At 34.9% G+C, this 25453-nt stretch overlaps 1 protein-coding gene across 1 annotated transcript in view; it reads left to right on the top strand.

Annotated features, from left to right (window-relative positions):
• Nucleotides 1-25453, top strand: part of RSF1 (remodeling and spacing factor 1) — a 119491-nt gene that overhangs the window by 83930 nt on the left and 10108 nt on the right. The window contains exons 5-12 of the mRNA XM_006213645.4: nt 2136-2290; nt 5975-7740; nt 9458-9664; nt 13506-13610; nt 14714-14793; nt 19934-19988; nt 20898-21007; nt 24672-24739. Of these exons, the coding sequence (XP_006213707.2) occupies nt 2136-2290; nt 5975-7740; nt 9458-9664; nt 13506-13610; nt 14714-14793; nt 19934-19988; nt 20898-21007; nt 24672-24739 (2546 nt within the window). The remainder of the gene's footprint in view (nt 1-2135; nt 2291-5974; nt 7741-9457; nt 9665-13505; nt 13611-14713; nt 14794-19933; nt 19989-20897; nt 21008-24671; nt 24740-25453) is intronic.

The raw sequence follows: 25453 nt of genomic DNA on the forward strand, positions 1-25453 counted from the left end.
TATGTGTATATTTATAAAAATTCCCTCAAGCTCCAATTTAGGGTTTTAAAAAATTATTTAGCATACCCAACCTAATTGTTAGATCAAAACAGGAGAAATCCAAAGATGAGTAGTTTTCTGTTTTTCTTTAAGGGAGTTCTTCTTTAATAGATTTTTCTGCTAAATTCTTTTGTTGCTTAGAGTAGTGGCAATAATTGACATGAATTTTTCTAGCAGTATTGGCCCTCTTCTAATGTTTAGAAGTTTTAAAAATAAGTATTGTGAGAAACTTCAGTATAGTTTTCAGTTCTCAGCATGACCTCAGAAAATAACAACAAAGGTTGAAGCACTTACTACATTTGGAATTCTCAGTGAAATATGAGAATAGTAACATTAGGTCGATAGAGCCTTAGGTTAGAAGTAGTTGATATAATGAAGTTAGGATGTAGGAACTTTGCCCAAAATTAATTGATTTAATATTTCTTGGTTTTAATTTTCCTTTTTTGTAAAGTAGAGGTAGTATCAGACAGGATTTTGAAAGAGTATCTAATCTGACCATCTACTATTATGTAATTAAAATTCTAAAACTATTCACCTTATTGTGTATGCTCATGTGATAGCTATAGTATGTATAAACATGCGTTCATTCCTGTGCACAATATTTATAATATGTATAAACCTGTGTATTCATTCCAAAACACAATGACAAAATGGTTGTCATTTTAATTTCTGAAAGATGTCCATCAGTGGCAATTTTACTGTTTTCCTTAGGAGGGCAATTTAATAATACTTGAGAGAATACAGTCTTTTAAAGATAAGAAGTGAATTTCATGCCTACTGAAGATTAATGATCTGTCCGGGGCACATAGCCATTTAGTTGAGGAACAGGGATTCTGTTGATTCATTTAACATGTTTTAGAACCTACTTCATATGGCAATGTTCTTGCTCTCAAGTGGTAGAGTTTAATTTAACTAGGCTGTAGGTGGAAATGTATAGGAGGATAAAGGACGTGCGGCATGACAACAAGTAATTTCATCTTAATACTGACTATGTAGAATTAGAGGTACACAGTGCTTTGAGGACACAGATGGAAGATCAGAGGTGCAGATTAATTAACTTGGTAGTAGGCCTGGAGCTATTTCCCCAACTCTTAGTACAGGGTTTTCTTTCTTCCTTTCTTCCTTCCTTCCTTCCTTCCTTCCTTCCTTTCTTCCTTCCTTCCTTCCTTCCTTCCTTCCTTTCCTTTCTTTCCTTTCTTTCTGATGAGAGGTGGATAATGGGTTTATTTATTTGTGTTTGGAGGAGGTGCCGGGAATTGAACCCAGGACCTCATGCATGCTAAGCATGCACTCTACCACTTGGGCTATACCCTCCCTCTCAGGGTTTCCTTTTTATTTTCACTGTTACACACTGCTTATGTGAGCAGGAAAAATATTTAAATTAGTTTTCTTGTTTGTAAGTGGCATTTAAATTGACCATACTACACCTCTGAATTTGGTAGTAAAAGTTGAGAATTTATATATTAGAATCTTATTTATTTGGGATTTTCTTCTATTTTTTATTTAAATTGAATTTCCTTCCTGTAGTTGTAAACTCTAATTGACAAAGAGCATCTATAACCTAAAACCTTGGGTTTTTAAACTGTGTCATTGAGCTCACTTTTTGTCGTAATTACTTAGAAAGACCTGGATCATAATTTTATAGCAACATCAAATGTTAATCTCTCTGTAGGTGGAAAAGAGCTCTTACTTCCAAATGAATCAAGAACTTTTGTTTAAAAAAAAAACAACTTCAAATTTTACATTGATTTTGTACTCTTGAGAGATTGCATAGTACTTTAAAAAATTATCAAACTTTGATTTTTGTTTAATTTTGCTCCTTCCATTCTTTTTAGCCAAAGAGATATGCATTGTTTTTCTAGTCAACAGAGAGAATAGTCTGAAATTCCTCTTTGGGGAATCGTATATTTTAACACATATTCATTTCTAGTGCTTAATTTTAAAATTCAAAGTTAATTATGGTTAGCTATACTAGTGTTTTGGATGTTCTTAATGTGTTTTTCTTTTTAAAATTTTAATTTCTAATAGGTACTATTCTGAAATCTCTTGAACAGAAGAAAGATTTTTATGCTGTCTTATTTTTTTCTCTTGTTTAGAAATCGAAATGAGTTGGCTGAGACTCTTGCGCTCCTGAAAGCGCAAATCGATCCTGTACTTTTGAAAAACTCTAGCCAACAGGACACTTCTTCCCGGGAAAGTCCCAGCTTAGAGGATGAGGAGACTAAAAAGGAGGAAGAAACAACTAAACAAGGTTTTTTTGTGTGTTTTGTTTTGCTTTGTTTCGTAATTTCTTCTCTTTTCTACTTATCTTCCAAACTATATGAATTGAAATTCCCTCAGTTTGAAAAATTTGAAACCTTCCTGTAAAAGGAGGTAGATTTTTCTTTTATTTAGTGGGGGGAGAAAAGAAGCAAAAAAACCATTAGGTACTTTGGTCTTTTATATTGAACATTTAAAAAATTAAAATAAAAATTTTCATATCATCAAAATATCTTTTACTGATTTAAGAATACAAAGATACTGAACTTTTTTATTATTATTGTGGTAAAATACACAATTTTATCGTTTTAACCATTTTTAAGTGTACAGCTCTGTGACATTAAGTCCATTCACGTTGTTGTGCAACCATCACCACTGTTCATCTGTAGACTTACCTCCCTAAACTGAAACTCTGTACCCATTAACACTAACTCCCCGTTTCCCCCTGCCCTTAGCCCCTGGCATCCATCATTCTACTTGCTGTCTCTATGAATTTAACTAACTCTAGGAACCTTACAGCAGAGAAGAATCATACAATATTTGTCCATTTGTGAACAGCTTATTTCACAGAGCATGTCTTCAGTGTTCATCCATACTGTAGCATGTATCAGAATTTTTCCTTTTAAAGGCTGATTAATATTCCATTGCATGTTAATACCACATTTTATCCATTCATCTGTCACTCGATGCTTGGGTTTCTCCTGCCTTTTCTCTGTTGAGAATAATGTTGCTATGAATGTGGGTGAACAAATAATCTGTTCCAGTCACTGCTTTCACTACTTTCAGGTAAATACTTGAAGCAGAATTACTGGATCAGATGGTAGTTCTGTTTTTAAGTTTTTGAGGGTCCGCCATAACATTTTTTACATTTTTATTTAATCCTCATGGCAGCTCTTTGAGGTAACTGCTATTATTATTTCAGTTTTACAGATGAGGGAATAGAGAAGTTTATAAGCTTGCCTGAAGTCATATAACGTATCAGAGTCTAGATCTGAACTCTGATCCTTGTAAAGCCTATGCTCTTTAACTAGAGTAATCTAGAGCTGTGCTTCTCAAATTTTAATATGTGTCCTGTTTACCTGGTGATTTACCTGATTCTCCATTTTAACAAGAACCTAGTAGATGCTGATGCTGCTGGTCGGAGGACAGCACTTTGAGCATTGAGGTTATAAAGGCACTCTTCTCCTAACCTTGGAAACATACAGTCATCCTTTGGTATCTCTGGGGGATTGGTCCCAGGACCCCTGCTGATACCAAAATCTAAGGATGCTCAAGTCCCTTACAGAAAATACAATGATAGTATTTGCATATAACCTATGGAGACATCCTCCTGTATGCCTTATTGAGGTCACCTACAGATTACTTATAATACCGAGTACATAGTAAATGCTTGATACCTTTGTCAAATATCTACCATGTAATTTTTAAATAGGTTAAAAAAGAATTGGCACCAATGCATATCCCTTTAGCGTGCAGTAAAATGATAGTACTGATGTTTTAGTGAGGCAGCTCCTATTATATTTCCATTAGATGCATGTTGATACTATCAAATGATAATTTCAATATTTTGAGCCCCTTTTAGAAACTGAAGTCTGTTAGCATCTTCAAAATGGTGAAGTTTCTTTGCCAAGAAAAATTTTAATTGCAAGAAAATATTCCTTTTTTAGACGTGGGTGATATTTCACCTGTAATATTTCATTCATTCTGAAATTTCAGTCAACAAATACCTGTTGAGTACATGTTGTATATCATGCACTGTTTTTGATACTAGGAGTAAAACTGAACAAAACCAATCAAATTTTGGCCTTCTTGGAGCTTACATAGTAATATGGGGAGATAAACAATAAAGATTAGTGAATAAAATATATGGTCTATGAGATGATGGTTAGGAGCAATGGAGGTAAAATAATTTGGGGAAAGAGAGAGGATATAATTTTAGATCGGGGAACTAGAAAAGGAGTCACTGAAAAGGTGATATTTGAATAAAACTTAAGGACTTGAGAGAGCAAACCATGCAGATACATGAGGAAAAAAGTGTTGTAAGCATTAGTTTAAGAAACTAATGCAAGACCCTGAGGTGGGAGCATGCCTATTTTAATATGTTAAAGCAGAGATTGTCAGTCTAGGGCCTGCAGGCTTAATATGGCCTGCCACTGTTTTCTTAATGAAATTTTATTCATTCGTTGAGTATGTCATTGTCCTTAACAACTGTCACACTATAAAGATAGAGAGACAGTCTGGCTGCAAAACCTAAAATATTTACTATCTGACCCTTTACAGAATTAGTTTGCTGGTCCCCTTTTTATAGAAAGAGCAAGGTGAGCAATGTAGCTAAAGCAGAATGAATGACCAGTTTTGAACACTGAAGGAAATGAGGTCAGAGAGGTAAGGCTTCAGGAGATGGGGAAAGGGGTGTGGAGATTGTATAGGGCTTTGTAGTTTATTGAGAATGTTGGGTTTTAATCTGAATAAAATGAGATGACCTTGAAGAGCTTTCATCATTTATTCTCTCAAAATAATCTTACTGTTCTCATTTCTGTCCTTGGTCCTCTTTCATCAATTCGCCATACTGCAGCCGATGAGATCACTTAAAGCAAGTGAGATGAATTTTTTACTTGCAATATGATCAAACAAAATAAATGGCGGTTTGTAATAAAAATATATTTACTTTTTAAAAAAATATTGAATTCTAATTTTATAAACTATGTCCTGGTTCATCTCACTTCTGTCCATTCCATTTTATTCCCATGAAATACATAAAACTCTGGTTTATGAACTTGGCAAGAATCTGTTCAAAAAATTTTTTTTAAATTCCTATCTTATAAAACTTTGTTTAAAATTGAGGTTTTTCAGTTGCTAGGATGGGGTGAGGAAAACGTAGGTAAAATTAATACTTAATGAATTCTGAAAACACTGCTCAGATTCCTGAGCACAAGTTTAAGCATATATGCATTCTGTGTAATACCAAAGACTATGGTATTTACTAAATATATCTTTTTTATTTATTTAAATTTGCACTATTAGGTACTCCAAAAAGTTGGGAATACCTAGCAAATAAGGTGAAAGAGGAGTTGGCAGATAAAGCTAAATAGTTTCTTTGTAAATATTAACTTCTGAAGTATTCAATAATGCCTCCAGATATTAGAATTATGGGCATTTTTCCCCTTTTTTCATTTTCTGTATGAAGTCTTGTTACTTTAATAATCTGAATAAAACATAAAACATTTTCCCACTGCCATGCTCAAGTTACCTCAGGGAAATGAAGTGCTCAGTGATTTGCAAGGAAGAACAGTTGTCAGTTTTTAAAACAAATATGGTCTTTTGGAAATGTTTTATGTAATATTCTTAGTTTCATATTTTTGAGCCATTTCTTGAGCTTGAATAAATTAGTTGAGCTGTATAAATTATTTGCATTTCATTGAGAACACTGAAGCTAAAGTATAAAGCAGAAACCTGAGTCTTTCTAAATAACATTTTTTTAATACCTAGAAGTTATACTTCAGAGTTTGGTAATTTTCTTTACTGTCCAATTTTATCTTTTATTGTCAAGTGTCCAGTGACAAAAGCGACCTCTTTTAAAAGAGAAACTTCAAATGGAAATGTATTTTATGTTCAGCCTTATGTATTTCGTAATCTTGAATACTTAGATTCATATAAACTTTATCTAATTTTTCAGAAGAACAGAAGGAAAATGAAAAGATGAAGAGTGAAGAGCAGCCAATAGATTCAGAAAACTGTTCTACACCCAATGCTCTAGAAGAGACTACTGTGAAAATAGAAAAAGAAGATGAAAAGGAACTTGTAAAACTGCCAGTCATAGTGAAGCTAGAAAAACCTTTGCCAGAAAGTGAAGAAAAAAAGCTTATCAAAGAAGAAAGTGACTCCTTCAAGGAAAATGTCAAACCTGTAAAAGCTGAAATGAAGGACTGTAGAGCAGATCCTAAAGATATCAGAGGTAGCGCAGAGAAGCTAGAGCCTGAGAGGCTCGATTGTGGTGGCAATGTTAAATCTTCTCAGGAAATTACTGAGAAGTCTACTGAAGAAACCGAGAAGCTTAAAAATGACCAGCAGGCCAAGATACCACTGAAAAAACGAGAAATTAAACTGAGTGATGATTTTGACAGTCCAATCAAAGGACCTTTGTGTAAATCAGTCACTCCAACAAAAGAATTTTTGAAAGATGAAATAAAGCAAGAGGAAGAGACTTGTAAAAGGATCTGTACAATCACTACTTTGGGTCACGAAGGAAAACAGCTGGTAAATGGAGAAGTTAGTGATGAAAAGGTAACTCCAAATTTTAAGACAGAACAAATGGAGACAAAGTTTTTCGATACAAAGGAAGATAGCTGTAGCCCCTCTAAGGACAGAAGTGTCATCATGGAGGGAAATGGAGCAGAGTCCTTAAATTCTGTAATAACAAGTATGAAGGTAGGTGATATTGAGAAGGAAGTGATCCCTTTAGGGAAAGATGTAGCTCGTTCAGTATCAATCTTAGAGACCCAGAGTCAAAAAGGACACATAGAGGAAACTGGTCCTCCAGAAATGGAAATGTCTCTTTCGACTTCTGAAATAGCAAAGGACCTCTCTTTTAAAACTACCTTATCTACCACTGAATCCTGTACCATGAAAGTTGATGAGAAGTCTCCCAAAAGTAAGAAAGATAAGCGCCCACCAGTCCTAGAATGTCTTGACAAGTTAGAGAAGTCCAAAAAGACTTTTCTTGATAAGGACACACAGAGATTGAGTCCAATACCAGAGGAGGGTCCAAAGAGTACTGTAGAATCAGTACAGGCAGGGTCTCCTGAAGCAGCTGAAGCTTCTCCATCATCTAACATGACTGGCCACTGTGAGAAACGAGCCTCAGAAAAAGAAGTGGTAGAGTGTCAGAGCACAAGTTCCACTGAAGGTCAGTCCCTGGAGAAAATAGACCCAGAAATTCTAAAAGAGGATTCTGAGTCCACAAAGGTAGAAACAGATAATCTGAACAATGCTCAGGCCTCTGGCACAGATGATCCTTCTGAGACAAAGGGTTCTATACAAAAAAGTAAATTTAAATATAAGTTGATTCCTGAAGAAGACACCACTGCCTCGGAAAACACAGAGATAACCTCTGAAAGGCAGAAGGAGGGCATCAAATTAACAATTAGGATATCCAGTCGGAAGAAGAAGCCAGATTCTCCTCCCAAAATTCTAGAGCAGGAAACCAAGCAAGAGAAGACAGAAAAGGAAGAAGAGAAAACAAATGTAGGTCGTACTTTAAGGAGGTCTCCAAGAATATCTAGACCCACAGCGAAAGTGGCTGAAATCAGAGATCAAAAAGCTGATAAAAAAAGAGGGGAAGGAGAAGATGAAGTGGAAGAAGAGTCAGCAGCTTTGCAAAAAACAGAGAAAAAAGAAAATTTGAAAAAAACAGATAAGGATACAAATTCTAAAGTAACCAAGGTAAAATTTCTCCTACTCTGCGTTTTAATTTCTGTTAGAAATATTTAGCTCTAAGTGTTTGTAGCTCTTTGCTTTTGGCTAAAACAAGTCATTCAAAGATAACTAAAGACAACAACAACAAAAAAGCCTTTCTTCCTATATATAAGGTGTCTTTTCTCAGTAGTTATTCCCAGACATTAAATTTCAAACTTTATATCTTAATCATCTTTTAAGCTTCTTCTCTATTGTAGGCAGTATAAGAATATATTCTCTTTGAAAACTATTTAAGTAATACCTAACTTGGCAGAAAAAAAAGACCTAACTTGTAGGATTGAAAAATGAGAACTCCTCATAAACGCTACTAACAGTTTGTGGTACACCTCTTTCCAGTCCTTTTTCTATACATTCTTGTGTATGTTCATAAATATTTACCTATTCACTTAGAGTCAAACAAATTCATTTTTCTATGAGTTTTTCACTTAACATTGTGTGTCTGAACTCTTTCCATATCAGTAGATAATAGTCTACTTTTTAGTTATTGATGGCCACATAGTATTGAATAATATGGATGTACCTCAGTTTATTTAACCACTCCCTTATTGATTGACATTTAGGTTATTTCCAATTTTTCACTATTACAGGCAATGCTGCATTGAAGATCCTTTTGGACTTGAGTGAGTATTTCTTTAGAATAGACTCCTAGAATTGGAATTGCTGGGTCAAAGGCATGTGTGTTTTAAGTTTTGATAGCTATTGCCACTCCAAAGAAGGCCCCGTTAATGTGCCCTTTCATTACCAGTGTTTGAGAATTCCTGTGTTCCCCCATTTTAATCAGTAGTCTTAGAAGCCAGAATTTCTTTTTCCCCTGTGACTCTTATTTTAAGCAAAATCTGTACAGGTCTTGGGTTAGCCTGTAGGAGTTTGTATAACTAAAAGTGCTAGTTTTGTTTTGTTTATTTAAGTGATCGGCTTGTTCTTCATTGTAAGTGATCATTGCAATTCCCTGAAATACTGAATTTTTAAATTCTTTTTTTAAAGAAATTTCCCCTTCTGTTGTTAGAATTATTTTGGTCTTTGATAGGAACTTACGCTATAGGAGGAAACTGAAATATGAATTAAAATATAGTGAAGCCAAGCAGTAAAAAGCATTTCACAGCATTATAAACTTATTCTCTGAATGACATATTTTTTAAGTTTGTCAGGATTTTAATATGCATTTCTGACCCATTAAAATTTTTTAATTCACCTCTAATATCAGAATTAAAAATTTTAGGTAATGGTATGTGAGAATATAGTCAGTGCTCTGTTATAGAGCCTTTAAAAAGTACATGACCTTTGACCCAGAATCCTCTTCGAGGAATTTATCCTAACCACAGAGGTGTATGTGAAAGTTTATAATTGCAAGGATACGTTGTTTATGAAAGTGAAAAAATGGAAAACTACCTAAATGTCCGTCTAGTAGTGGACTAGATAAATACAGCTATGTGATGGCATATTATACATATATGTATGTAAAAGATGTTATGAGAATATGTTATTATGACTAGGGAAAATATTTTTAAAAATAGAAATAAGGGAAATACATGCTAAAATTTGATAGTTGGAAGATCTGTTGATAAAGCTATTTTCCTTTTCTTCTTTGTATATTCACTAAATATTCTACAAGGGACATGTAATCAGAACTGTTTTTTAAATATTCTTATTACATTAAATTATCCTACTTTATATTTTTTACAAGGTAAAACCCAAAGGCAAAGTTCGATGGACTGGTTCTCGAACACGTGGCAGGTGGAAATATTCCAGCAATGATGAAAGTGAAGGGTCTGACATTGAAAAATCATCTGCAGCTTCAGAAGAGGAAGAAGAAAAGGAAAGTGAAGAAGCCATTTTAGCAGATGATGATGAACCATGCAAAAAATGTGGCCTTCCAAACCACCCTGAGCTAGTATGTACCTCAGCTAAATGAACTGTGTTTGTATTACAGGCATACTATGGTTGCCTGACACAGCCTAACTCTTTTGGGTTCGATCATAATTTCCATTTTATGTGTGCAAAATAACCTTTATTTCTATTTCTCAAATAACAGCCCAGTTCTAGGGAGGATTAGGATCTTGCTTTCATTCAACCTGGTTTTTATATTGACATTTCCTCTACTTAAGCATACACTCCTAATCTCTTCTCAGAAATCAGTTAATTTATTCAAATATTTTTATTCTGTACCTTTTTAGCAATTTTTCTTCTTCCCTTTTAAGTTACTTTATAATGATATTTCTGAAGTGGCAGCTTTAAATAAGTTAAAGCCTGAAGGCCTTGTTGCCTTTCTATTAAAACATGTAAGTCATGGAGTAACCTAGTAGGGCTAAGATGGGCAGTTTAAAAAAAAAAATAAGAGGATAAATTGTAGGCCAGATATATTCTATGAATAGTGACAGATTTGCGTGAGACTTTCTTATCTAGGAAGTAAGTTCTTCAAACATGGCCTAAATCAGGGAAACCAGTTCCTAACCTGTATATGTATTTTTGCAGTTTGTAAGTGCTTTCTAAAGAACCTATTAAAGAAATACTCTTGTTATGCCCAATTCTCTGCAACTATCTGTTCTTTTGAATAAGTTTGACTTTAAAGACAAGCTCTACCTATTAAGTAGAAAGAGACATGAAGGAAGATGCTCCCACATATGTAGAGTTGTGTAGAACAGAAGCAAGTTACGTGAAGTTGCCTAGCACAGTTCCTGACATCTGTTGTGTGCTGGGTTAAAGCTGTTTGTGATTTATTTGCAGTTTTCTTCCTAAGTGTTAAAATCATTAGTGGAAAATAAATTTATTAGTGAAGTGTACCATGTCCCAGTAGTTTCAGAGAATTCGAGTAAAACATATAACTTAGAACCAGAGAATGACTTTAGCTTCGAGAATAGATGTCAGAATTACACTGAGAAGACCCTTCTAAGCATTTTTAGGATCATCAAGCTGTAAAAGTTAGGTGAAGATTTTTGTGTAGAGAAAGCAAAGAGAAGATTTGAGATACTGGTCTTTTCTGCCCTCTAAATCAAGTAAAAATCAGCACTTGTGTTTTTTCCCTACTGTTTCCTAATACTTTATTAAGCTGTGCATTTTGACTGAGGCAGAAATGCATATCAGTGACAAAGCGGTGTGAAGAAATAGAAATAAAATGAGGTGAGCAGAAATGACGTCTAGCAGGTGGAGAAAGCTGTATCCTCCTTGGAATGCACATAGGATTTTCGTTTGGTGGTGGTGGTGGTGGTTGTTAATTGAAGTATAGTTGATTTACAATGTTGTGTTGGTCTCTGATGTACAGCATTGTGATTCCATTATACACACACGTATATATATATTCTTTTTCATATTCTTTTTCTTTATAGGTTATTACAAGATACTGAATATAGTCCCCTGTGCTAAAAAGTAGGACCTTGTTGTTTATCCATTTTATATATAATAGTTAGTATCTGTAAATCCAAAACTCCCAGTTTATTCCTCCTCCCTCCCGCACCCCCCCCCCGTAACCATAAGTTTGTTTTCTTAGTCTGTGAATCTGTTTCTGTTTTGTAAATAAATTCATTTTTGTCATTCTTTTAGATTCCACATGTAAGTGATATCATATGATATTTGCCTTTCGGCTTACTTCACTTAGTATGATAATCTCTAGGTCCACCCATGTTGCTGAAAATGGCATTATTTCATTCTGTTTTATAACTGAGTAGTATTCCATTGTGTGTGTTAATGTGTGTGTGTTCTTTATCCAGTTAACCGTTGATGGACATTTAGGTTCCTTCCATGTCTTGGCTATTGTAAATAGTGTTGCTGTGAACACTGGGATGCATGTATCTTGTTGAATTAGTTTGTTTGATTATCATAATAACTGCTCTGAAAATCCCATTACTGGTTACGTGCCAAAGGATTGCATTGGAAACTGAAAATCCCAAATATATTGAACATCTTATGCCAGATACTTAATAATTATCAAATCAAAATGTCAAGCAACTGGTACGTGTTAAGTGGTAGGGAAATGATACTGAATTAGTTGTGGTCCTTGTTCTCATTGAGCTTACAGCAGAAAAGCAATAAATTGATAGATGAGTATAGAACTCTGTGGGATTTTCCAGATGCTAAGTGGATCATTGCCTGAAACTTGGAAATCTCACGTAGTAGTATTTATTTTAATGGCATTTAACCTTTAATGAAGAATAGAGATACTCATCATTTTAGAAGTAAACTGAGTTCTAAAAGTTTACTTTTAAGTTTGTTACTTGAAATTCAGATTATGTTTTATCAGAAACAATGTGGTAAATAGAATCAGCTGCTGCCCAGGTTAGTCCACACATGGCTGTGTAATCAATCAGTCATGTGGCTGGAGTATTATATTAATATAACTTAGTATTGATTTCTGAGTATTGGTAGCACATGTTGATGCCTCATATGGAGAAGGGAGTTTTCCACTTTTAAATCATTGCACGTGTGTGCACATTCTGCCTCCCACCCTCAACTCTCCTCATGGTACGTTAGCAATTCAGAAACTGTATAGCTATATGCAAATAAGGCTACATACAAATAAATGATAGGAGCCAACTTTCTCACTGTCAAAAAAGAAGTTACAAATAAGACCGAAGGCTAAAATGAACCCTGTGGTGCTGGATTAGAGGTAGAGTTATTAGTATGAACTCATGCTTATTTTAATATAGTATGTATATACATGGGTTGCTGTACATACATGTATTTCCTGGCCCTGTCCTCCGTGAGAGCTTAGAAGCAGGGATACCCAGTAGCAGTGAGCACTTTGCATCTAGATTAGGGTTTCTAAATACCAATCTCCAATAAAGGAGCCAGTGATTCTGAGAAAAATGGCTGATCTAAGGCTTAGTCAGGGAGCATGTAAGATGTACCTTGGAATATCTGCTATTGCCAGAAAGTAAGGAAGTGCTTTTAAAAAAAAAATAAAACCATGCAGTTGAGTCCTAAGGACACAGGGGCCAACCTGTAAACTCCTAGCATATCGATGGCTAGAACAATTTGAACAATAAATTAAATAATAGTTTTATATATAACTCAAAGAATTTTATTTTTGTAACTCTTTTATAAATCTAAAACTATTCTTCCTTCCTCCCTTTTTTAGATTGAAATATAGTTAGTTTATAATGTGTTAATTTCTTAAAATTATTTTGAAATAAAGGTTTTTTGTTTTGGGTTTTTTTTTAGTTTAATTCATGAGTGCACCATTTTAAGTTTTAGAGAATTGGTCATCTTAAACTCAATCAGCAAATAGTCAACGCAGGACTAATTATTGGTTGCTTTTATATCGTCCTGAGTATAGTTCCATTCCTCTCATACCTCAGTCCCTTCCATGTTTGAATTTACATGATAAAAGGAACCATGAATATTTCTTACAGGTAGGTAACGGAAATGCTACTTAACTTGGAATTACTCGTATTTTTAAAATCCTTTATGATTTTATGATACTTGAACTATAAAACTGTGTTATGAAGAATATATTGTCATAGTCCTTGTGGCACACTAAAAAAGGATTGAAACTCTAGTTCAGAAAAAACTTATTTTTCACTAAACCTTGTAGCTTAACATTTTCTTAGGTTTTTTTTTTGTTTTTAAAAATGTTTTTAAATGACAAGTTAGATCCCTAATTATCAGAGCTTGTTTATTATTGTGCTTCATGCAGATAGAATGTAGTATACTGCCAAATATAGAAATGTCTTCATTTTAACTTGTCATTGAATATTAGTCATTGAGTTAGGTTGACATTAATCTGTGGTTTATTTCAGATTCTTCTGTGTGACTCCTGTGACAGTGGGTACCACACTGCCTGCCTTCGCCCTCCTCTGATGATCATCCCAGATGGAGAATGGTTCTGCCCCCCTTGCCAACATGTACGACCCAGCACAGTTCTGTTTTTCCAGTCTTTGATTTTATATCCAAAGCAATAATTTTTTTTTGACAGCCACCGAATATTTTTAATCTTCAAAACAATTTGTAAATACTGTTTATCTCTTTCTTAAATTTCTGTGAAATTAGAGACTGTTGAAAAAACTACCTTTTATTATTACCTTTTAGATCTTCCCTTTATTTTTTCCTAAGCAATTCGCAGAGGACCTCTGGTTTTTGTAAAATTATAATCTGTGGTTTATTTTTTTTTCTCACATTTGTTGACGGCACAGTGAATCCCAAATTAAGATAATATACAAGGGAAGAAATAAGTTTCTTCCTGTTGTCTATCCTTTGTTTCATCTTCTTTTTCATTTCTGCCTACCTTCTTGTCAGTTTTGTAGATGGTATTGTTATGCACCATTATGATGGTACTAGGAATAGAAACATGAATTCTGTTTCTCTCATATCTTGTATCAGGTGGATTTCTTTTGAAACCTGAAGAACGGGATTTTTTTTTTTGCACCCAAGGGGTTCTTTCTCTCACAGAACCAGTCTCATTTCACTTTAAAAATGATAGCCTTTATTGCATGTCTTAGTGAAATGGAGTTCTTTGGCTTTGCATTACTTTAGCAGTTACATTCCTCCGCTCTGTTTTGACCCAGTAACCATGTGGCATGGTTTTATAAATTTTTTTCCATTCTCTTTTTTAAAAATAGTGATTGGCACCATTATATTTTTCTTGTACGTGTAACCTTCTTCCTTAAAAATGTCTTGGGATTTAAAAAAAAACTTTAATCACTGTCATGTATATGCATTGAACCAAATGCTATTTTAAACATTGATTACTGTCAGCAAGATAGGCACAGCATGTGTTCCTTGGCAAAGATGTAAGTTTCTTTAACGTGTGTGTTATTTCAAAGATACCCCTCCTCATCTTCAGTTCAGTGGATGCTGAGGTACTTCTTTAATTAAATACAAGAACATTTCAGTGTTAACTATGAGCCCCTTATTAGCTCTCATAGCACCTTATCTACCAGCTAACAGGCAAGTGACAATGATTGTGGAAAGGTGTTAAAAATGACACTCATCTGTTATACTTTTTCAGAAACTACTATGTGAAAAATTAGAGGAACAATTGCAGGATTTGGATGTTGCCTTAAAGAAGAAGGAGCGTGCTGAACGCAGGTATTGTGATATGTGTATTATTGTTTTACTTGAGAATATGACATCAGAATTGTCTTCCGGTATAGATTTAATGGGTCTGTCTAAAGCAGGGATTGGCAAACTGACCTGTGGGCCAGATCTGACTCACTTCTTGTTTCTGTATTGCCAGCTAAGAATGGGCTTTTTTAGGTTTTTAAGTGATTAGAAAACAGTAAAAGCAAAAATCATTTCATGGCACATGAAAATGATATATTTTTATTTCACTATCTGTAAAAAAGTTTACTTGGAATGTAGCGAGGCTTATTTGTTTCTATGTTTTCTGTGGCTGCTTTTGCTCTACAGCAGCAGAGTTCAGTAGTTGCAACAAAGACCTTTCGACGCAAGCTTAATTTATTATCTGTCCTTTTACAGGAAATGTTTGCCAACCCCTGATCTAAAATATTTATCAGAACCCTACTCTGAATAAATATTGGCCTAAGTATTGTGGAGGATATGTACCTAACTAAGTATGTAGTGAGTACAAGAAAACTGTAAGAACTGGTCCGTGGTTTAGTTACTCATGTGCTCTCTTTGGGTGGGCAGAGTTAACACTGGTGAAATAAAGAGCATTTAAATGCTAAACTGTGTCCTACTGACTATAAGAGATGCCTCCCTTTTCAATATGCCACTGCATTGTGGTATAAAGCAGTTGGAGAAGGCTTCTTGGATGAGATAAGATTGGTGTTGAGCCTAATCTTTAAAGGGGGGCTCAAAATCAAGGCAGTAAATTTGTGTTTATTTATATGTACCTCTTTGGTCTATTATTACTAAACATTCATTCATTCCTCCTGTGTTCCAAACTAAAGAGAAAAGATGAGTAAGACAAAGCTCTCACTTACCTGGAGCTCACCTTCTACCAGAGAATGCAGACGAGTGAACCAGTAATTCAGTAAAGCAGGCAAATGAAGGTATATCCAGAGCATTACAAGAATGTTGTGGAGGAGCACTATGGTTCTCCTAGGGGTTGGGCTTATCAGAGAGGTCCTTGGAAGCTAACTAGGGGTTATATGTGGACATGCAGAAAAAGGATTTTTCAGGCAAAGAGCACAATGCGAGCAAAGACAATGTAAATGTGAGAGTAGAAGAGTGGTGGGGGAATGAAGCTATAGAAGTAAACTGAGGCAGAATTGTGAACAGCTTTGCATAACTGGCTAGGAGATTTTAATTATTCTCTAGAGGCAGTGGGGGAGCCATCAAAGGAGGGATATGCGTAGTCAGACTTTTATTTCAGGAAAAATTAACTGGTAAAAGTAAGAAGAAGAAATTAGAGTTGAGGCTATTGGAATAGCATCCATGAAATCCAGTGAGGCCTGAACTAGGGTAGTCATCATGATAGTAAAGAGGAGAGGTTGGGGAGAATTTTCAGAGGTTTAATCAACAGGACTTAGTGTACATAGTATGAAAAAAATCCAAGCAATATCCCCTGATTGGTCTTCATTTGTTCCTACTTTTAGCATTTGCCTGTTGTCACATAGTATTTCCCCCTAAAATTTAGTTCATCTTAAGGCAGTCAACTCATACCATGATCCACACCCTTTACTGTGTGCAAAGGTGAGCCTTAAAAATGGGTTCAGCCTCTGGGTCCTGTTCTTCCCTTATTACTCATCTTGAGCTCTCTCTGGCTTGTAATGAATACTGCTTAGTTTAAAGGCAGAGTTTATCTCTAAAGTTCACTAGGAGATAAAAGTAGTACTTTGGGTTTTTCTTTAATTAGCTGTCTAAATACCTTTATATTTAAGTACTCTAATAGCCCTGTGTATAATTATTAGACTATTTTGATGTGTGAATTGCTCCTGTTTTATTTTTTGACGCTGGAAAAGATCTAACTAAAGATACTTTAAATTAAATCGTAATTAAAAATTAGACTCAGTTTTCATGAAATTTCGCTGTGCTTCTGAGAAATGAGTAGTTTTTCTTAAGTTCTGAAGCTGATCTGACTTAGCAGTGTAGGTAGCTAATAGGCTTATCCTTTAAAGGCTTGGAAGAAAATGGATTCTCTCTAAATGCCAAGAATGTAAACCACTAAGAATTTGTCTTCAACTCACATTATATCTGTTTGTTCTTTCTTTTTGGGGGGGGGTAGTGTCAGTCCTTCAATATTGTTCTCCTTTATTTTTTTTAATTTTTTTTAACATTTTTTATTGAGTTATAGTCATTTTACAATGTTGTGTTAAATTCCAGTGTAGAGCACAATTTTTCAGTTATGTATGAACATACATATACTCATTGTCACATTCTTTTTCACTGTGAGCTATCACAAGATCTTGTATATATTTCGCTGTGCTATACAGTATAGTCTTGTTTATCTGTTCTGCATATGCCTATCAGTATCTACAAAGTTTGAACTCCCGGTCGGTCCCTTCCCACCCCCTGCCCCCTATCTGTTTGTTCTTTGGAGACTTATGATGCTTATACCTTTTATATGTGGAAAAGTTGGTGAACATTTATTTTACTCTTGCTTCACACACTGTAGGATATGCTGCTGCAATTAAGAAATGCTTTAAATTTCAGAAATTTATGTTAAAATGTGCCACAACATTTGTTTACACTATTAGTCTCCCATATACTATTTCATTCACTTTCACTTCTCTGCTTGGCATAATCCTCTTTACTAAATGTCTTCCTTTAGGAGGATATCTGTAATACGAGAACAAATATATGTGTGTGTGTATGCATGACTGGGACATGGTGATGTACTCCAGAAATTGGCACATTGTAGCTGACTTCAGTTTTTAAAAATTAAAAAGTTAAAAAGAAGACATCTGTAATTATAGGTTTAGATCACACTAAATCCTATATGATAGACCATTCTGGGACAAGGCCAGTTAACTTAATTGTTACTGTTGCTTGTTAATTCTCTCCAGTATCTGGTTAACAAAGGTTTCATTTATTTATGACTCCTAATATAGATGTATGTTTCTTAAGTAAATATTTACTGTAAATTCCAGATGACTTCATCTCTTTAAAAATGAGCATTTTTATTTATCCTGTTTTAAATCTGTAAAATAATTTCTCTGGCCCTCACTCATGCTAGCAATTTAGAGGCTTGCTTAACATTTTCCCCTTTGTGCATTTATTCAAGATTTAATGAACATTTATTGAGCACCTACTTTATGCCAGGCACTATAATCAACATGAAGTATATAATATGTGGGTGGGCTCTGGTATGGTGGAAAAGAAGGATGTGTCAGTGAATGATTGTAAATTAGCCAGCAACTATCTATAGTGCTAGAGCTGTGATGCTCTGTGAAATCCGATGATTCAGAAGTCCATTCAACATTTAATTTATAAACACCCCTTCCAGGACTTGTACTGTACTTCCAGAGTACTATTATTAGTGCTTTGCTAGCAGAGTTGGATTTAATCAGGGTTAAGGACGGAGAGAAGGAGACAAGGAATTTGAAAGTGTATGCAAAGGAGTATTTAATAATGATGGCCCATAGAGTCTAAGCCAGGTAAGGGGGAAAGTAAGACACGAAGGGAGTGATGGACAGTGAAAAGAGGGTAGGATCAATGGGTAGAGGTCCCACTGGAGTCAGAGAATTGTTAAAATAAGTGTACCAGAGGGAGTAAGCTGGAAGTAGAAGTCAGAGAATAGGATCCTTGAAATAGAAATTTTAGAAGGGATGTGGTTGTTGATAATAATAAGGTCTGGGCCCAGTATGATCATTGAGCTAAGTAATGAGATGGAATGGAAGATGTGACTTTCCATGAGATTACTGAGCAAGAGAATGCTTTGATGAGGGATCATACTTACTTTCAAGATCTTACTCAGGTATTACCACCTATTTAAAGCCTTCCCAAATTTCCCAGCTTTTCAGACAAAATCTATTCCATTCTCATGTCTACATTATACTTGTTCATAATAGGCTACAGCCAGTTGTTAAATAATTGTGAGGGCAAGAACCATGTCTTATTTACCTTTGGATTTCCAAGCCTGACAAAAATCATGACCTAATATGAAACATGACTATTTTTTCAGCTGAGCTGAGAAGAGAAGTAATGGTCAAGTGAAAGATTTTGAGGTAAAAAAGGAAACTGATATCACAGTAAACTTGGTGAAGGTAAAGAGAGACATGTCAAACATATTTGATAACAAAGAGCTCAAGTTCTGACTTATCCATGAAGCCTTCCTTGTTAATTACCACTGGTACTGTTCTTGCCTTTCCTAGTTTGTAGTTCATTAACTGTACCATTTTTTAATCAGGTTTTGATTTAAATAACTGCCATTTTCTTACACGCCAGCTTTTACTTGACGGCGTCATAACCCTTCTCTAAAAAGACCATTAGATTATTCTTAGCAGGGCCCCAGGTTTTTAAAGCGGTTAAGGCTGTATTCTATAGGACCATACACCTTGGTCATTAATGTTCTGTGTGGGACATCACAAATAAAGGGAGGAGTGGTGGTTATTATTTCTGTTCAGTTGAACATACACTGGCATGTATATAAGAGCTCAGCTGTCCTTGGTGAATTAAATGAACTTTGGGAGAACCAGAGAAAGCTACTGTTGTATATAGCAATTTGTTGTATAAAATTTGTTGAATTAAAATCAGCAAAGGTTTGTTCCTTTGAAATGAAACTCTGGAGATGTCATTAGTGCTCATAAATCTACATTTCCTGGAGAAGTATTAACTGGCTCTGAGGATTATCTTTGTTGTAAGCATCCTAGAGTGCAGAGCCGAATGGCTGCATTGCTGTTTTTTTTTTTCTGCAAACAAGAAGTGAATGGTCTCAGAGTCATTCACACACAGTATTAGAAGAACTTTCAGCATAACAAAGATCTAATTTACCCAGTCAGAGTTGGCTTTCCATCTAATCGCTTTGTCAGTGACTTGCAGCATGACTCTTTTCATCATATTTCTTTGTCTATTTCACTTACAGGTTTTATTTCACTGGTATAAGTCACTTCTAAAGCTGCAATTTTCATATCATAGGGAAGTTGTGTGCCTGCCACAGATACCAATACTATAAATTTCATAGATAATAACTAACATGTCTGTGATCTAGCCTCTGCTGTTACCATGAAATCATAATTTTAGTATTATCTGTGTTAGTAATGGTTTTGTAACAATTTTACTTTCAGTAAATCTCATTTCTTTATGTGCCTTTTTTCACTTAAAGGAAAGAACGCTTGGTGTATGTGGGTATTAGCATTGAAAACATCATTCCTCCACAAGTAAGTTTCTGGCTTGTTATGTTTTTAAAGAGGAGACTGCCAAAATTGTTCTAAAATTTAACTCACTTTATGTAAGAGTTATTTTAAGTGTATAGTGTACCTATTTTATTAAAAATGAAAACTTAGTACCTTAAAGAAGTCACCCTAATCCCCCATGATTAAAGTTATGTGTATGCAGATAGCCCCAAAATGTAGTATCACATCTGAACCAAGTTTATAGCTCACCCCTATGGGGTTTATGTTCTTTTGTGTTTTTTACCCTAAGCTGGGTAATTTGTTTTTAGCTTGTTTATGTGCTGTTTATGTAAAGTGATTAAAGAATAGTTCAGAGACATTTGTTTTTTAATTCCCTGCTTCTGGGGTTATCAGAGACTTCAATTTGTGTTCTTACAGCTTGGTTTCTTTGAAGGGGTGTCATTGTTTTGCATTTATTAGTCTAATTTGTAATTAAGAAATCTATATCATGAGTGAAAGTATATGTAACATGATTTCCACTTGAAATTTTCTTAGTTTTATACATAGTTTCATTCAGGCCTATTTAAATCACACACTGAAATAGCCTGTCTTGATAAGTTATTTTTTCCGGCCTCGTGCCACTTTCTTCCTCTAAATCCATTATTTCACTTACTCAGCATATTATCAGTGGATAAACTTCATTGTGATTGTTTTTAAAGGGGGTAATTATAAACTCACAGAAGCATAAGTTAATATAGAGTGTTTCATCCTTCGATTACCAATATTCTTTTTAATCTCTGTACTTAGTGTTGCCCTGTTTATTCAGTTAGAGGGGGATCTTCTCACTTTTTTAAACCATTTACATGTACTACCTAGGCAGACATTAGAAAGCTGAGGAACTTTGTTCTGTTATGAGTAAAAACCTATGTATTTATTATCATATTTTTAAACCAGGAGCCAGATTTTTCTGAAGATCATGAAGAAAAGAAAAAAGATTCCAAAAAATCCAAAGCAAACTTACTTGAAAGAAGGTCAACAAGAACACGGAAATGTATAAGTTATAGGTATGGAATCTATAGAAATGGCTACAATGAAAGAGTGGAAAATGTTTTTAAAACAAGCTAACTCTGATGTATATTCTTTTCGCATCACAGTGATTATTAGAAGTTGTACATTTATTTCTTACTTACCTTCTTTAGAATCATAGAGCAGCCAGCCTCATCCTTCCCAAATGTAAATTTGTTCATGTTATCCTCTTCTGTTTAACATACTTTGCCCAATTTCTTGGAGCAAGGATGTGTGCTTTTAAGAAGGCCCACTGGCACTGCATAGCCTGCCCTGTACTCAGCTTTTCAGCTCCATCTCATCCACATTTTCCCTTACTCCTAGCGTAGCCACACTGTCTTCTTTCGGTCCCTTTGCACGTGCTATTTCTTCTGCCTAGAATTTCTCTCCCATTTTTTACATTGTTAACAACCTTCTCTTGATCAGATCACTCTGTTACATGCCCTCACAGCAACGAGTTCTTCTCTTGAAAGTACTTACCACAGTTGTAATGATTGTGATTTTAATTATTTGATTAATATTTCTCTCCCCCACTGTACTGTTACCATGAAGGTAAGTACCATATCTGTGTTATGCATCCCTCTGTTCTTGACAGCTAGCATAGTGCTTCATCATTGCCTACTGAAAGAATCAATAAATATAAATACAGTACCCTCTGCCACCAGAAATGCCAGAGAGAGAGAAAAATTCTTCCGTGGTCACTCTTTTAGTAATTAAACCTAGACTCTAACCTTATCTTCTGATTGTTTGCTAGTCTAGTGTTCTTTCCACTAAATCAGCCTGTCTCACTCAAATAATAAATAATTGATATTTTAATTATTTTAGACCATTGTTAGACAACTTCAAAATCTTTTAACTTGAATAAGTGGAGATGAAAAACAAAGTTGATTTTATAAAACTTTGAGCTTGCTTCCTGTTTATAAACTTTCATCAGTGATCAGAGGTTTGCTGTTGTTACTGTTAAAACTTTATAAAATGCAGCAGGATCAGTAAGAGGAAAATCCTTAATACATGTAGGAATGGTGTCCATTTTATTCTTTAAGAAGAAAAAAAAATCCTTGAAAAAGGAAAAGTACCATTTTATATAAAAGCATTATAACTAATGAAGTCAAAACCTACTGACGGGAAGTCTAAGTGTTAATTCTACTCTAACACAATGAAAGTATTCCTAAAAATTGCCATGCTGTACAAAGTCACATAATAAAAACCATAGGGATTATGGGGAATAGGGAGTTACAGCCACATACTCAAAAACTTCATTAGTCACATGTTTAGAAAAAAAAAAAGTAAGAACCTAATCAGAATGGTGGTACTGTTTGACACGTTAAAAGAAATAACATCAATACTACAATAAATAGGACATTTTATGTTGAAAACAGCCCTGGAGTTTGTCTGTAGAAGTGTCTGTGAGAATAGTTGCATTTTGTAATTTATTGTGTAGTGGTAAAAAGGGGGCTATTTGAAATCAGCCAGAAAGATAATAACACCAGATGCAGAAGGCTATGGCTAATAACACACATGAGATGGGCTTAGGAGCCGGTAGATGTTTATAAGGTGTGTTCATTCTGCATTTTGAATATTCCTAAGCAGCTAAGTGTAGTTTTCTACATTTACCTAGTATTTCTCACAAATAGAATTAAATATGAGCAAGTATGAAATGCATGTTATGCTTGAATTACTTCCTAAATATCAGTCATGTTGGAACAAATTTACATTATCAGAACAAGGATTATAGAACTGCATTGTCTTTTAATCCTGATGTAATTGTGGTTTTTAAAGGAAGCAGAGATTTGTTTTATTAGCATTTCATCTTGGATATATACCCAGAAGTGGGATTACTGGATCATACGGTAGTTGTATTTTGGGTTTTTTCGAGGAACCTCATACTGTTGTCCCTGACAGCTGCACCATTTTGCATTCCCACCAACAGTGGTACAGAGTTGCTGGGTTCTCCACATCCTTGCCAACACTTGTTTGCTTTTGTCTTTTTCATGGTGGCCATCCTAGCAGATGTGAGGTGATGTCTTACGGTTTTGATTTGCATTTCCTTGATGGCTGATGATGTTGAGTATCTTTTCATATGCTTGTTGGGCATTTGTATGTCTCTCGTCACTTTTCATTAATTCCTTCTGCTTCATAGTACTTTTTAAAGAAATTTCATGGGATCCTTCATATGCTTTCTCTAATTTTTTTAAAGTTTGAGTGTTCAGATTTAAGCTCTAAATACACCTAGAGTTCACTTTGTAGGTGGGGTGCAGTAGAACTGTTATGAGTATAAAGTGTGAAGCACTTAGTAAAGTATCAACACAGAAAAAGGACCAATTCCCCCAAAATTTTATCATTACTATCGTTTAATAATTGTTTATCACTTTCTTACTGTACCTAAAAGAGGATGACATCAGAGTTGACTAGAAAGAGCATTGTATTGGGGACCAGAAGACTTAAGATTATAGTCCTCACCATGCTACTGATTTGAGTGGTCAGTCCATTGCCCTGGGTCTTGGTTGCCACACCTATGATGGTGGACTAACCCAGATGATCCCTTTAGCCTTAAAATTATATAACAGTAGTATAAGAATTTACTATAAACTATGTTCTTTGCCATAAAATGTGTTGTGTGATTCATTTCTTTATGCTCTGCTAATGCTATCCATCCAACAGAATTTACTGGTTATGAAAATGTTCTGTTTCTTTGCTGTCCAGTATGGGAGTCAGTAGCCATGTGTCACTGTTGAGCACCTGAAATATGGCTAGTGAGGAACAGAATTTTTCATTTTAATTAATTTAAATGTAAATACCCACATGTAGCTAGTAATCACCATATTTAGCATTGTCTTCCACAAGTCACTTTGAGGTTATCCTTTGATTACCTCAGTCCTAAAGTGAAAGGAGTTTGGTAAGTGAAGAAATCTTAGGGATTATCGAGTCTTGATCTTTTCTGTTAAGTTGGAGGAAATATCTCTTGTAAGAAAAACTACGTTACCTACTTCTATAATTCTGACCATCTGTGTGAGTTTCACTAGTAATAATATAATCTCTAATAATAATAATATATTCCTCACACTTAGTATTATTTCTAGAACACTAATTTTGTTCAGCTTACTTTGTCCTGTGATTTGTGTAATCAGGGGTTGGCAAACTATGGCCTGTGGGCCAGTCCAGCTGACTGCCAGTTTATGTATAGCATGTGACCTAGGAGTGGTTTTTACATTTATAAGTGGTTGAAAAAAAGAACCAGAAGGAGAAAATTACATGAAATTCAAACCACAGTGTCTTTTAAATACAGTTACTGTGGAACACAGCTGCGTTCATTCATTATATTGTCTGGCTGACTTGGCACCACAGTGGCAGAGCTGGGTAGTTACAAGAGACTGTACAGTTTGCAAAGCCTAGAGTATTTACTGTCTGGCCCTTTACAAAAATGTTTCCTGATGCCTGGTATAGATGATCTTTGAAAATGAAAAACAACAGCTTAGATACTGACTTACAAAACCCTATCTTACCAAAGAAATTGATGTTATCAGGAGCGAGGTGATGTGGTCCAAGCCCCACAGCTCCAAAGCAGTAGAGAAGTTTCACATTCAGGCCGTTTTTACTTCAGAGACAAATCTCCTAACCCTTATGCCAGGACAGGCTCTAATGTGATTGTTGTATATATTTTAGATTTGATGAGTTTGACGAAGCAATTGATGAAGCTATAGAAGATGATATCAAAGAGGCTGATGGAGGAGGTACGTGTTTATCATTCTTCTTCAACTTGGTCAGTATGTCAACTAAACTGCCCTGGTTAGAGCAGTGAGCAAGCATATTTTCATATTCCCCTAGTATGTATCACAGTCACTACTGATCTTAAATGGCTGAAATTCAAAATAATCTGTGGACACAGTGTCAATGTGTAGACTAAAATCTTACTAATTTTTTAAAAAGTAGTTTGTTTTATGATCTGATATAAAACATAAATGTTCCTCTTCAGATTAAAAAATGTACTTCTGAGGCGGGTTGGGAGGGTACAGCTCAGTGGTAGAGTGCATGCTTAGCATGCACAGAGTCCTGGGTTCATTCCCCAGCACCTCTATTAAATAATCAATCAATCAGTCAAATTAACCCCTCCCTCAAATTTACTTCTGTTTCCAAACAGAAAACTGAGTGAAACTTTGCTTTTGTCTTTCCATTTTTAGATTACTACTGCTACAAAGTCTCAAAAATCATGGATAATCAGAATATAAATGATTGTTTTCAGTTAACCTTTTAAAAATCGTTTATTAATTTCATAGTCTCTAACAGGCAACATTAAAATAGAATTTGAAGGTAATTTAATTAAAGAGCTGTGTGGGCAATTATCAGTGCTGCAGTGTGGAGCATTGTGATTTCTGTGTAGTTATTACGAAAGCTCTAGAAAGGATTCGTAATAAGTAGGCTATTGTAGTGGAACTGAAGAGGTCACT

This window comes from Vicugna pacos, chromosome 10 (genome assembly GCF_048564905.1).
Source record: "Vicugna pacos chromosome 10, VicPac4, whole genome shotgun sequence".
Lineage (NCBI taxonomy): Eukaryota > Metazoa > Chordata > Mammalia > Artiodactyla > Camelidae > Vicugna > Vicugna pacos.